Source organism: Lonchura striata, chromosome 3 (genome assembly GCF_046129695.1).
Source record: "Lonchura striata isolate bLonStr1 chromosome 3, bLonStr1.mat, whole genome shotgun sequence".
Classification (NCBI taxonomy): Eukaryota; Metazoa; Chordata; class Aves; order Passeriformes; family Estrildidae; genus Lonchura; species Lonchura striata.
In genome coordinates, this window is record NC_134605.1 from 39,490,213 (window position 1) to 39,503,410 (window position 13,198).

At 40.1% G+C, this 13,198-nt stretch overlaps 1 protein-coding gene across 1 annotated transcript in view; it reads left to right on the forward strand.

Moving 5' to 3' along the window:
* Window positions 1-657: 657 nt before the first annotated feature.
* KIF25 (kinesin family member 25) overlaps window positions 658-13,198 on the forward strand; it is a 41,316-nt gene continuing 28,775 nt past the window's right edge. Inside the window, exons 1-5 of the mRNA XM_077781757.1 lie at window positions 658-732; window positions 1,570-1,635; window positions 5,403-5,519; window positions 7,419-7,557; window positions 12,338-12,441. Coding sequence (XP_077637883.1) covers window positions 658-732; window positions 1,570-1,635; window positions 5,403-5,519; window positions 7,419-7,557; window positions 12,338-12,441 — 501 coding nt within the window. The remainder of the gene's footprint in view (window positions 733-1,569; window positions 1,636-5,402; window positions 5,520-7,418; window positions 7,558-12,337; window positions 12,442-13,198) is intronic.

Below are 13,198 nucleotides of genomic sequence, written 5' to 3' on the forward strand. Positions count from 1 at the left end.
CTGCTTTGGGGGGAAGTCGTGTAGCCAACATCAGAGCTCTCAATTCTGTCCTTCTCGCCCTTTACACTGATGTGAGGTTTGTGCCCCTGAACCCAGGAGCAGGATAGACTTACACCAGCCTTGGGAGCTCCAGGCTTTCCTTCTGTTCCTGCACTCCCTGTCCTAGTGCCCTAATCCTTGGCCGTGGTCTCTGAGATCAGGATGCTGCAGGCGGAGGATCCCAGCCCCATGGATAATGGGTATAGACCTCTGAGGTCACTTGTCCACCGGAGCCGCAGGGGGAGGATCCCAGCCCCATGGATAATGGGTATAGACCTCTGAGGTCACTTGTCCACGGGAGCTGCAGGCGGAGGATCCCGGCCCCGTTCCCGGCTCAGCCTCCCTGCGGGGGGCGCGCTCGGTCACGGGCGCCCGCCTGGCCCCGCCCCGTTCCCGCGCCCTGCTCGCGGATTGGTTGGCTGCCCTGCCACTCAGGGCCGGGGCGCGGCCGGCAGACGGTGCCGCTCGCTCAGCAGGGCGGGGAAGGGGCGGGGCCGTCGCTATGGCAGCCGCGCTCCCGCCCCAGACGCGTCCCGCGTTAAATCCCCGCCGGAGCCGGAGCGGGAGCCGGGGCCGGGGGAGTTCTCGCTCCGCCTCGGCGCGGGACCGGGCAGGACGATGCGGCCGCGCCGCGGGCTGGACTCGAGCTCCGTGTGGGCGCAGCGCGTGCGGCAGCTGGAGCAGCGGCTGCGCGTGAGGGGGCGAGGGGCGGGGCGGGGCCGGGCCGGGCGGGCGGGGCGGGGCGGGGCGGGGCGGGGCCGGGCGGGCGGGGCGGGGCGGGGCGGGGCGGGGCGGGGCGGGGCGGGGCGGGGCGGGGCGGGGCGGGGCGGGCGGCGGCGGGGCGGGGCCGGGCGGGCGGGGCGGGGCGGGGCGGGGCGGGGCGGGCGGGGCGGGGCGGGGCGGGGCGGGGCGGGGGCGGCGGGGCGGGGCGGGGCCGGGCGGGCGGGGCGGGGCGGGCGGGCGCTGCCGAGCCCGGCTCCTTGCCGCGCGGGCCGCTGCCGTCCGGCCGTGTGCGGCGGCGGCGGTGAAAGCAGAGTGCCAGAGCAGCGAGCAGCTCCCCTTCCCTCCGGCCCCGCTCCCGGGAGCGGCCCTGTGCTGAGGGAGCGTCTGGCCACGACGCCGCTGAAGACCTCTCATAATGCTGCTGCACGTGCTTATGCATAAATAAATAAAATAGTGCTTTTTTAAGGACTACATTCTGGAAAATGCCGGGAGGAGGCGGTTTCGCAAAGCGAAAGCGCTCTAAGTTGTGTACCTATGAGTTCCTACACAAGCAAGCAACATAACAGAAAAGATAGAAATAAAGGAATATTAAGCGTTTATCCTAATTTTTGCATGCTCGTATATAAGTACTGTTGTGATTAGGGGATGGGGGTGGGTAGTCCATTGATCTCGTAAGTTTGAGAAACGGTGGAATATGGTAATGACAGCTAATGATCATTTAGCAATATCACAATGAAACTGTATTCATTAGACTCATATTCTTTTTAATTTTCATTTTTGTATATTTGGATGGGTTTTCTTCCTTAGACCAAAGAAGAAAGAATAGTTGTCCTAGAAACTGAAAATGCTGTCCTTCATCTGAAACTTGCAGAGGTGACTATTGTTTTTTTTTTTTTTTTTTCAAGAAAGAATTCTTGTGGAAATAGGAAAAAAGGCTCTGAAATCTGCCTGCCTCTTTTAAGGTTTTGCCCTCTTTGCCAGCTGGGAAAATCTATGAAGGGTTAAGGCTCAGCATCTCTTTCTTTTCAAAATCACGAATAGTAGCAGTAATGACAGGCTGATTAAGTAGCTAGAAGTCAGCTTGAATTTTAATTTTTGCTATTGTTTTAAATCTAGAAAGCTGAACTGAGGGAATGACTCTGGAAGCATTAAATTCTTTCTTCTTACAGGGAACATGTTTGTCTAAAAGACAATGGCAGATTTTTCAGGAATACTTTTTAGAAGCAGTTGGAATGATGCTTTGAAAAGAACTGTTCACAGAGTGCAGGAGAGACATTTCATTAGGAGTAGACTTACCAGGAATGCCTTGCTGCGTGTTTTCAGTACTGGTATTGTTGCACATATGCCTTGTCACACAGCAAAAGCAGTAACTGGATGCCCTCATTGCCTTATATCCTTCTACAGAAGCATAGGTTATTCCTAGAGCCTCACTGAAATAAGGAGCAGCCTGTGATAATGTTTGGGGCCTTCAAAGTGGGGGGATTTTAGGAATTGAAAGAATTTTGAATATAGATGTAGGCTGCTAGAGCAGAGCCAGCTGTGAGTATTAGTGGTGAAACAAACTGTTGGCCAAGAGTTTCTAATCTAGGCTGAAACATTAACTGGTTTGGTGACCTCAAGGAAGCCATTTGCCCTCCCTGTGGGGTTGCTAACACCTGTGGATAAAAGTGGGTTTAACATTTTTCAAAGTCTAACTGGAAACAGGTGGTATATCTGAAATGAATTTTACTAGATATACAAAAGAACACTAATTTATTCTGTGGAAATGTATTTATTGTCTTTGTTCTTCTTTACAATATTTATTGAAAGCCTTAAGTATTTCAGCTGATTATTTTTTATCCTCACAAGCACATGAAATAAATTATTCTAGTCAGTAATGTATATCAGGCGAAGGAAGGAGTTGTCTGTGTATTAGTGAATGAAGCCTTGTTTTTGAAATAGAGCACTGCTTCATTTTCCAGAAGAAATGGGCACCTCCAGACACAGGAGAAGTGTAGGCAGTGTTGTCACCATCAGTCAGAAACAATGTCAAATGAAATCCTTTGCAATTAACCTTGCACTAATTGTTCTTGCACTGATTCAGGCAGTTATTTAAATACACTTTAAAAATGTGCCTCTTATTGGTTAATTTGCCCCAGCAATCTGAAAATATGAGCTGAACTGACATCTATGAAATAGTTTTACCTTAATTGAAGACTCTCTATTAAAAACAATACTAATTGAAATGAATACTATTTAAGGTTGTGCAATATTCCACCATATGTCTTAATATTCTACGAGCTATGCTGGTGAGAAAAGCTACTTACCTTGACTCTCTATCCCTGATCCTTCAGATCTGCCAGTGGAGCTGCCTGAGTGATTGAGCTGTAACAAGTTCTGTCACATGGACCAGGGTTAACAGAGGTCTCATTCTTAACTTGTAAAAGCTAATTGGATCCATTTTGTCTGGAGCGAGCTGGGAAGCTTTGGAAACAAACTTAGCAGGATTGCCATAAATTAGGATTTGCAGTGTAAATGCTTGTCTATAGGTTGCATCAGTTATTAAAATTTCATCTCCTATAGACCTTCCTTTACATCCTTGAAACAGTGATGAATTTCAGCACTTCTCGTGTATTCTGCGGCCTGATATATTGTTATCCCAGCAGCATACTGGAGGGGTTGTTACTGCACACAGGCAGTCAGATTTCTAGGTAGACCTCCTTTTGCCCTGCTTTTTCCTGTTTGGAAGTCTGTTTATCTACCTGCATAGCCCTTGCTTTTATTAGCAGTCTTTGAGGTTCTAACCCTGCAGCCCTCTTTACATAAAGCCAAGTCTGCCAGAATGGATCTGATTGCAAAACTGAGACTTCACTTCGGAGAACACTCTTGAATAGTTCTGTTCCACTTCTGCTTATAATAAAGTTGACTGTAAAAAGTTTTAGTCCATTTTTTGCTTCTATGCTCAAGCACAGATTTGCAAGTGCTGGCCTATGAACAACTCTGGTGAATGTTAAAACTATTTTAGTGGAGAAAACGCCAAAATCAAGGCAACATTTGCAACAAAGATGAACTTTACAGACAAAGTGATGCAATGACAGTAGCATTGAAATTTCTGCTTTTATCTTAGTGTTGAGAAATATGGAGGTCAAGGGGAATCTGTGCAGATGGTGCAGATTAGGTGCTAAAAGGAGGTTTTAACTACCCTAAGCTTACTTAATAATAAGGCTTGAGTACTGCAATTGTTTATATACATATACCTAACTTTTCACAAAACATGAATTTTGGTGCACTACTAGTGTGCATTTTTGTGAAGCTGTTTGCAAATATTGCATCTGAGTAACGTGAATCTTGAAAATCCTTATATTTTCAGAGCATCTAAACACTGTATAGAATCAATCTCAATATCTGGGACCTTAAAGCCTGTAACAAAAAAAAAAAAAAAAAAGCAACCTCTTCCTGCTAAGTGAAATACTTTTTTTTTTAAATACGATCTGTCTTTATTCTAATAGCTTCAGGATGTTGTACTGTTTTTGTCCATTTCACCTGTAGTTAAAATGAAATTAAATGTTTGCTTTTTATCTGTTATCCAATGTTTGGAATTGGATCAAATCCATTGTGTGAGTAGGTTTAGCTCTTTCATGTCTTTTGTCTCTTCTATGCTTTGCTAATTTAAATAACAGGGAATTACAGTCACAGAATATATGGTGTGAATAAAGTAGGAAATAAGTCTGTGCAAGAGACAAGTGCATTTCAAAAATAGAGGCAGTTGATGCTGGTTAATGAATGGTAGATGTGAACAGGTGGCAGGGGAAAATAGCTAAAGTTGCAGCTCATTTTAAGCGCCAGGACTGTCAGAGAATTACAAAAATGCATTTTTTAGTGTTATGCAGATTCTTCCATAGTGCAGAATTTCACAAGAAGTCTCTGCCAAGATCACTCTTCTTGCATTCATGCCTGTAAATATTTAAAATTGCATTATTTCTATTTTCCTTTTGATTTCAACATCTCAAAAAAATTATCAAGTTGACCATAAAAATTGCTTTTGCATAATAGGTAAGTTTAGACTGTGAGAAAGCATTCTTCTCCACAAACTGTAAAAATTGCTTTGGTTGCTGTGATCTCTGAAGATCCAGAGTAGGGCTTTGTTGGCCCAGCATGGCACTATTTCAGCCCTACAGATTGTAGTGGAGTTGGTGTTGTCAGGGGCACAAAGTTGGGGGCTGTGTATTAGCTACTACTTCAGGACTTCAGCAGTTAACACGTTTGTTCTGTTTCATGTCCTTCCACAGTGCTTTCTGCATTAAATCTCATCTCCAGAGACACTTAATCCAGCTGTGTAACCAGCCCTTTTCCCTAAGTGAAGGCACGGTTTTTAACCTTTTAGATCCACCTCAAGCATAAGTAAGAGGATTCAGGTACTGCAGAAGCATTTTAGTAATCTGGTGCTCAGGTGTATGACCCAAGAAAGTAGAAATTTGTGATCTTAGCCTGTTGCTATGAGGTGATTTTTCCCATAACTCAGAAAAAGGTAAAAGCAAAGAAATTAAGTATTGGCAATATCCTATGTTATCATATAATTGAATTACCAATATTTAAAGAGGAAAAAGGGGACAGAATGCCATGAATGTTTTAAGTGATATTTTGTGATTTTTTTTTAATAGTATCAAGGGTTGGCTGGAAGAAGCACTAATGAAGTATTGCAGCTCTATGCTGCTCATGGCCAACAGATGAAATTTCAGAGGAGTTCTGTTGTAACCCAGCTGCATGAAGCAATAAAGGTAAAGGCATTTTGTAATAATGTAGACATAATCAATGCCCTAAACATTTACGTGCTTATGAAATATAGCAAACCCCAGAAAATTGTGTGATATGAATCTGATCTGTGGCATTATTGTATTCACAACAGAGCTTACAGTGAGGTTTAACAGTGATTTCATAGTAGTTTTGCCGTAATAAGCTGCAAAGCCACCTGAGAGGCTGGTAAAAGTGGATGGTCCTGAGCTCCAGGATCTTACATATAGGATGCTATTAATACCTGAGACAGGTATTTTTGTAGTCAAAACTTTAACCTTTAAACTTTAATCTGTCATACAGACATCCTTAGAAACAGTAATTGTGATATACTTTACCCAAATAGGCAAATCCTTTGAAAAAAGCATTTTAGAGCCCCACTGATTACTATGGGTTCTCTGGCAGATCTCACAAGAAGAGTAGTTTGCTGTATGCTCACTCAGGTTTTAATTTTCCATCAGAGAAACTGAAATTGTTCTCCTAGTGCCAATACCATAATATTTGCCTTTGTTGAAGTACTTATTTGTGAAGTTGCTCCACAGAGTAGTGAATTCCTTTTATGGACACTACCAAATATCAGCTTTTCTCAGGGCAGCACCAAATGCCTGCATAAAATGACCAAAAAGTATCTCAGGAAAAAATCTGATTCTTAACAGACAGAAGGATGCAGCTTAACTGGAGCATTGTTGGACTAGATGATTGTTGTAGGTCCCTTCCAGTGGAACTATACTGTTTTACTCTAATGATAGCAGTTCTGCTTTGTAAATTTTGTAGTAGTATTTTATATTTTTGATTAGCTGGAATGGCAGAACTGCTTGTGATGCAATACCAGTGGACTGAGGTAGTAAACCATCAGATGCCAATGAATACTAGGAGGGAGCAAAGCCCTCTAAATAAAAGTCTAGATGAACAGCCATCCTATACCCATAATAACAAAAAGATACTCCTTCCCATTTACATTGTATGGCTTTTAAGAGTGAGAAATGCAATTATTTTGTCCCTTTAGTTTAGATTGCCTTTTTATCATTGAAACAAATTAATTAATTCCAGGTCAGTACCACAGTTAGAAAAATAAAATGTCACAGAATATGTAACACCTTGTAACACAGGCTGACAATGAAATATCATAGTGTTTCTGTGATATAAGGTATTGCTAGGTTCACCTTAAAGATGGTTTTACATGTCCATTTCAGGACTTGGATTTCAGAAATCCTAAACTAATCCTGAAATCAGGTAAATTTGCTTTTATTTAGGTGGACTTGTAAGTGAATACAGGCTGATCTTACAAACAACTAAAAGTCTCATAATGTATATTACACTGAATTACATACATAATACAAATACTTATCTGAACAACGTCACTTTCTGTTTTGTTTGGTTTTTTTTTTTCAAAAGACATCTGTTCTCATAGGAAGACAGGACTAGCCTATACAAGAAATGCCTTGAGTGAATCCTAGCAAATACCTTCTGATCAATGTGTGGAAAATGAAAGTAAGGGATATATGGATCACAATTTTTCATTGCTAATTCTGGGTATGACTTAAAAGTGGACAGAGCCCACACATGCTCACACATACTTATTTTTGTCTGACGAAATAACAAAGAGAATTGGTTTTACCTGAAGCTGTGTTATAGTCAAAATTGGTATGATAAAATAACAAGGATCCATAAAGTTTTGCTGAAAATTTAGGAAATTACATTGCTAAATGTTTTGCAGGATCCACCTCTAAACATACTGAAAGATATTCTTTCAAAGGCTTCCTTCCATCAAGTAGAGAGTTCTTCCTGCCTGTGATGTCTCACCATAATAATTTGGGTTGTTATATTGATTCTTCTTTACTGCTGGTTCTGTGCCTTTATAACATATTTTTCTTCTTGCTGAGAAGAGGCTTAAGCAAGACCTGAAGAGCCTTCATTCATTTGCTCTTGAGCTTTCAAAAGACTTTCAACGTCAAAGCAAGACTTGTCTTTACCAAGTTCTGGCAGCAGTCCAGGGGATACAGCTGCAGAATGAAGCAATGCAAAGTAAGGCTCATTGCACTTAGATTTCAAACATGTAACATCAACAGTGTAATTGTTCAATGTTACTAATGTTAAAAGGTTGAGCTTGATTTTTGAGAAACATGTCACTGAAATTGTAGCATTTGTTTCTTTTGACATTAAATCATCAAGCAGTTCTGAAGCATTAGAAGTACAAATAAGTCTGCAGAGGTTATGACTGATAATTTGAATTTGTCTTCTGTGTGGATTGCAGCTGCTATTAGACTGCTGCTGAGTTGGCTCAGCTGTAACATTTTTAAACTGAAGTTCTCAGGCTTGTTATCTTGGCTATTTTAGAAGAGCCAAATAAAGAATGCATTGCTTTATAAAGCTGAAATTTGTTTGCTTTTGACTGTATCAGGAAAGGACTTGGCTTATTTCAGAGGTTTCTGAAAATACTGCCTGAAATTAGGATAGACTGGATTTTTAATATTTTTGTGTATTTATAACAAAAAAAAATTACTTTAAAATCAAAAACCAGTTGCATCTGCTGGACTGTAGATAGTAACATCACATGTATTGCTGTTCTGGAATTCAGGCACTTCCCTGTTCATATATACGTAGGAAAGAGCCAGTGCACTGGTACACTCTGCCCTCATCCCTGAGGATTAAGTGCATTGGTCCTACACCTGGATCCCATGGTGTGGATCTCTGCACCTGTGTTTAATAGCCTTGATTCTGGTGAAGTTCCTATCAGGCCTGACAATCACATGACATGTGCAATGCTTAAATTGTTTGATGTGTAGCAACCTGGTGAACTACAACAAATACATAAATTTACAATCAGAAGCCCTTTGTGATGCTCTGAAATCCAAGTGTCACCATTTAAAAGGTATGTTTTCTTTCCCTGAATTATTTCTTTTTGAGACTGATTTGGTTCCAAAGGGACTCCTCATGTCAATAGCAACAAACAGCACTCTTGGTGATGGGTGTTTACAGAACTTATTCCAGTATGTTAAGCACTAAGTTATAAATAAAATTTATTTGATTACTATATTATTCTTATAGAGAAAATGTTCCTTCAAGGAAAAAAATCCCAAAGTTGAAAATTAACTTTATCTAAAAAGTAAACTTTTCTCTTATTGAAGCAGGGGGCTAAATGAACAGATATGAGATTGAGTTTGGCACTTGAGCTATTGTGGTGTAAATAAATAATAAGCATTCCTTTGGAAGCCTGGCAAAATTTCATTGACTATTCTCAATTTGCACTTCCTGGTGGATTGTTCTTTGAAATCATAAGCAGGAGAAGCTTCCCTAACTATAACAAAATTAGTATCCACTTTGGTGGATGACTTTTGTTTTCAATTTGGCTGGTTTTCAGTTGTCTGTCAAGTGTTTTAGATGGAAACTCTATTGTTAAGGTTGAATATGACCATTGGAATTGCCATCCTTAAATTACATGTAATCTTTTGTAGACAGAAAGCCCTAAGTATATATTCTGGAGACAGTATATATTACCAGTTTAATCTTAAAATAGATATTGAAAACAAGGGAGAAAATTACAGAAGAAACATTTGCGTAGGTAAATTTCAAGGTTGTAGTTGACATGCAACAAGCTATAAAACTTTCTTATAATAACTGAGTGGTCCTTTGCTTAGAAATATTTATTCACAATCTGAAAACCAGGCTACTGCCACCTTTCCCACAGAATTGAAGCAGTCACAATTCATAATAGAGAGAAGTGCCCATTATTCTGTTGTTATAGATCTGTTTCCCTCAGGGATAAAGCTGATACAATTTTTGCTAAAAATATTGGCCACCAAACTGCAAGTGATACTACTGAAATAGATGCAGTAATTCAGCAGATTTTTGGAAAGGTAGGAATTCATAAAAATTTAAGATTAGTTTTTGGATTGCTTTACCATGCAGATTTTATCAGAAAGGGGAAATTGTGGTGACTTATATGCCTAGTGACTTAGATATGCTTTGCAATTCTGGGACACTTCCTCCCTGGGTGGGAGAAGATTAAAAAAGGAGCTTTCCCATTTTGTCCATGTGCTACCACCTATGTTCTTTGCTTTTGTTGGAGAAAGTTGAGCTCTGCACTGTGCTAATGACTTGTCTTGGTGGAATGTGAACTACCATCATCTTTTAGCCTCAACTCTATAGGTGACTTTCACCAGCTCCACTGCCTTTTGAGAGCATTTCCCTTAGTATGGAGTAGGGAAGTAGGAGCAGTACTTGGATCCAGTAACAAAAATATTGTAGTAGCCCAAAAAATATTCAATAGAATGGTTTGGAAGAGATCTGGAAAGGTCATCTATTTTCATTCCCCTTGCAGTGAGTAGGGACATCTTCAACTAGATCAGGTTCTCAGAGGCCAATCCAACCTGACCTTGGATGTTTCCAGGGATGGGGAATCCACCACCTCTTTGCACAGCCTATTCAGTGTTTCACCCCCCCACACTGTAAAAACTGCCTTTCTTATAGCTGATGTAAGTCAACCCTCTTTTAGTTTAAAACCATTACCCTTTGACCTATTACAACAGGCCATGCAAAAAATAATGTTACAGTGTGGAATATGAAATACAGCTGAATTCAAAAGAAGTTTTGGTATTAAATCTATTGCATCATAGCTGCTTGTCCTAGAAGACATGATTAGATTGATCTTCTTTTTAAAAATGGACTCTAGACTGATAGGGAATTATGGGGACTGCTACACATCCATATCTCAAATGCTGCTCCTGTTTTTCATGTCTCTGTTATGGACCTTTCTGTTATGTTTGTGAAACTCTTTGTGAAACTACACACAGAACAGATCAGGGAGCTGAGCCAGGAGAGAATTTGCTCAGAAGGAATAATTGCTTTTAGACCTTTGTGTGACTGAGGAAGTAGTTGTGTGAGCACAGCAGAATGTCTGGTGCAGCACTGAAGGGGGAGGGAATAAGAAGCTTTGGGACTGTCCATTGAAGGAGGGGGACTGTAAAGGTCACAGTCCTGAATATGCCTGCAAGGCATCACAACTTTTAGACTGATGTTACTGTGATCAGTAACATTTAAACAGAAAAATTGTTGGCATTCCCAGCTCTCAGAAAATTTCCATATTGATCAATGAATGGGCAAAGGATGGGGAAAAGGGATGTCTGTAACGGTTACATTCATGTGGTAACTACTTTTCTTGCTTAATGAAGAGTGTGTTATTAAAACATATGTAGCCAATGTCTACCCCTATGTTAAGGATAAAAATGTAACTCCTGCATAGCTGGCATCTGATGCCAAGCAGAAAACTAGGAAAATGTTAAATGAGTGTTTATACTTCTAAATGCATAACTCTACTTTCAGAAAAAAAAAAAAAAAAAAAAAAAAAAGTAGTTCAGAAATAATTTATGCATTAGGAAACTTTTTTTCTTTCATGACTGGAATAATGGAAGAGTACTCTCAGCATCTATTGCTTTACCTTACTGCTTGTTTCAGAGACTTGGGGAACTCAAAATGTGTGTACACAAATACGTAAATAAAGATACTTATTGTGGAAGTTACTTAAATAATAAATGGAATATTACTTGTATAATCAATGGAGTCTAACCTTGTGTTTTAAAAATTACAGTATAATTAGGGGTCAGTGACTATAAGTGGCCCTTCTGAAAATTTATGGTAACATATTAGCATGAGGTTCTCCAAACGAAAGTATGCTCATGTTACTCCACTGGATACTCTTGCTGAATGCAAAAGAAGGATTTTTCCTAGTGAACCTCCCAGACATTTATTTCCCAGTTATTAACATCATGCTTCCCCTGCATGCATGCACTTGTGGAGGAACATTGTGAGCTGGAAGTGAATGGCATGGGTATTAGAAAAAAGAGATCTGAGAAATCTCTAGTGAACACAAATGTCCATTGAAATTATCTGTATTCAGTCTATACCAGAGAGATTAGATTGTATGTGTGACCATGCTGAGATATTAAGTCTGCTCCTTGCTCTGCAAGGTAGCACTTATTGAGGCTGGTGGCCATCCAGCTAATTCAGCTCTCAGACCCTGGTTTTGACTTCTTGATACTCTACATCTCCAAACTGCTCACTAATTGCTGGGGATATCAATTTCCCACTGGGGTTCCTAAAAGCTTGCTTTTTTGCACAAGCTTACAGTTGCATAATGTGTCTTCTGGGCTGTTTTAGGCCTGCTCAGTGTTAATGAAAATAAAATAAATGGCTGAAATAAAACCATTTATGAAGTTAGAAGGCTTTTATAATGACCCATATAAGTCTTCTCAGTTTGGTGAAAGAGACTCCCTAGGGTTCAAATTATCCATATTTCCTATGAATTCCTCATGGAGTGATGGACCCATCTTAAAGGGGAACCTTACAACTGTTCTAAAGGATTAGTAGCACTGTGAGGCTAAGGGTAAATGACAGGTTAACGTCTTGTAAAGTCAGCCCACATAAGTCTAATAAGTGCAGATGTGGTATGAGCCTTGCAAGTGACAGCCCCATCTAGCAGCAGGCTGCTTCAAATGTAGGTTTCAGGCTTTGCTGGCAGGTAACATCACTCTGACTAAACTGAGACATTTGAGCTGCCTTTAAATATCTTACATTATTGATTGCTTTTCAAGACTTCACATGTATAGTTGTGGTAATAATTTGTAGCTTCACATAGCAAGAACTATGATGAGATTTTTCACAGATGTCTATTAAATCAGAAACTAAGCCTCCTAATTGAAATTTGGTAGAAGTTGAGAGGGTTTATGCTTATATTTCATGAGGTGGTACCAGACAATTCCTTTTGTAAAGTCATGTAGTTTATATCTCTGAAACTGCTTTCTTCTAGTGTTTCAAATAAAAGCTTTTGATCTTGAGCAGTCTCTACAAGAGGTGACAGAGAGATATGAGAAAGAAAAGCAGAAGAGGAAGGCTCTACATAACAGCTTAATTGTAAGTATGTTTAATAATAGAACATTGGCTTATTTTGTTGAAATTATTCCCATAATTTCCTCACCAATATAAGTAAAGAATATGTTTCATATGGATATATCACTTGCCTCAGCTGTCTATATATGATGTGCTTATTTGCTGAGGCACATTTGTCTTATAATAAATCCCACTCCTTTCTTTTTACACATAATCTTCCAAACGCTCTCATGTGACCTATTGCCCTTAGGAGTATCATGCATTTTGAATAGTGGACAAAAGTTGAGTTTCTTCATTCTCTTCTCTAAATTTGCAGCTTCTGAAATTGTTTTGAAATTGTTAAAATTATTAACTTGATATTGCAAAGTAGTCGTCTTTTATTTTTCCAGATATCTCAAGCTGTATCCTGCTTGGCCATTAGTGATGGTTCATTTGGGATTATTTTTTTCCTGTTTGTACTTTAAATTTATTCTTCCTTCCCTCCCCACAAGTTTTGGGTTTCCTGAATCAGGACCTGATTTTTAGAAACACAAGCCTCCTTCAAACAAAATTTTTAAAAGTTTTTTTACCTGGGACAATGAATATCTTTGTTAAAAAGTAATTACCTTCTAAATTTTGCTTTGTGTTGCATTTTGTTGAAAGGATATTCCCCAGAGCAATGGGGCATTAATACCAGTGGTCAATAGTCCTCACAGCCAAGCCATGTTCAGTCATACAAAATGAGAAGAACTGATCACCAACAAAATGGAATAGATAAACAGGTCTAAAATGGCCTACAGTG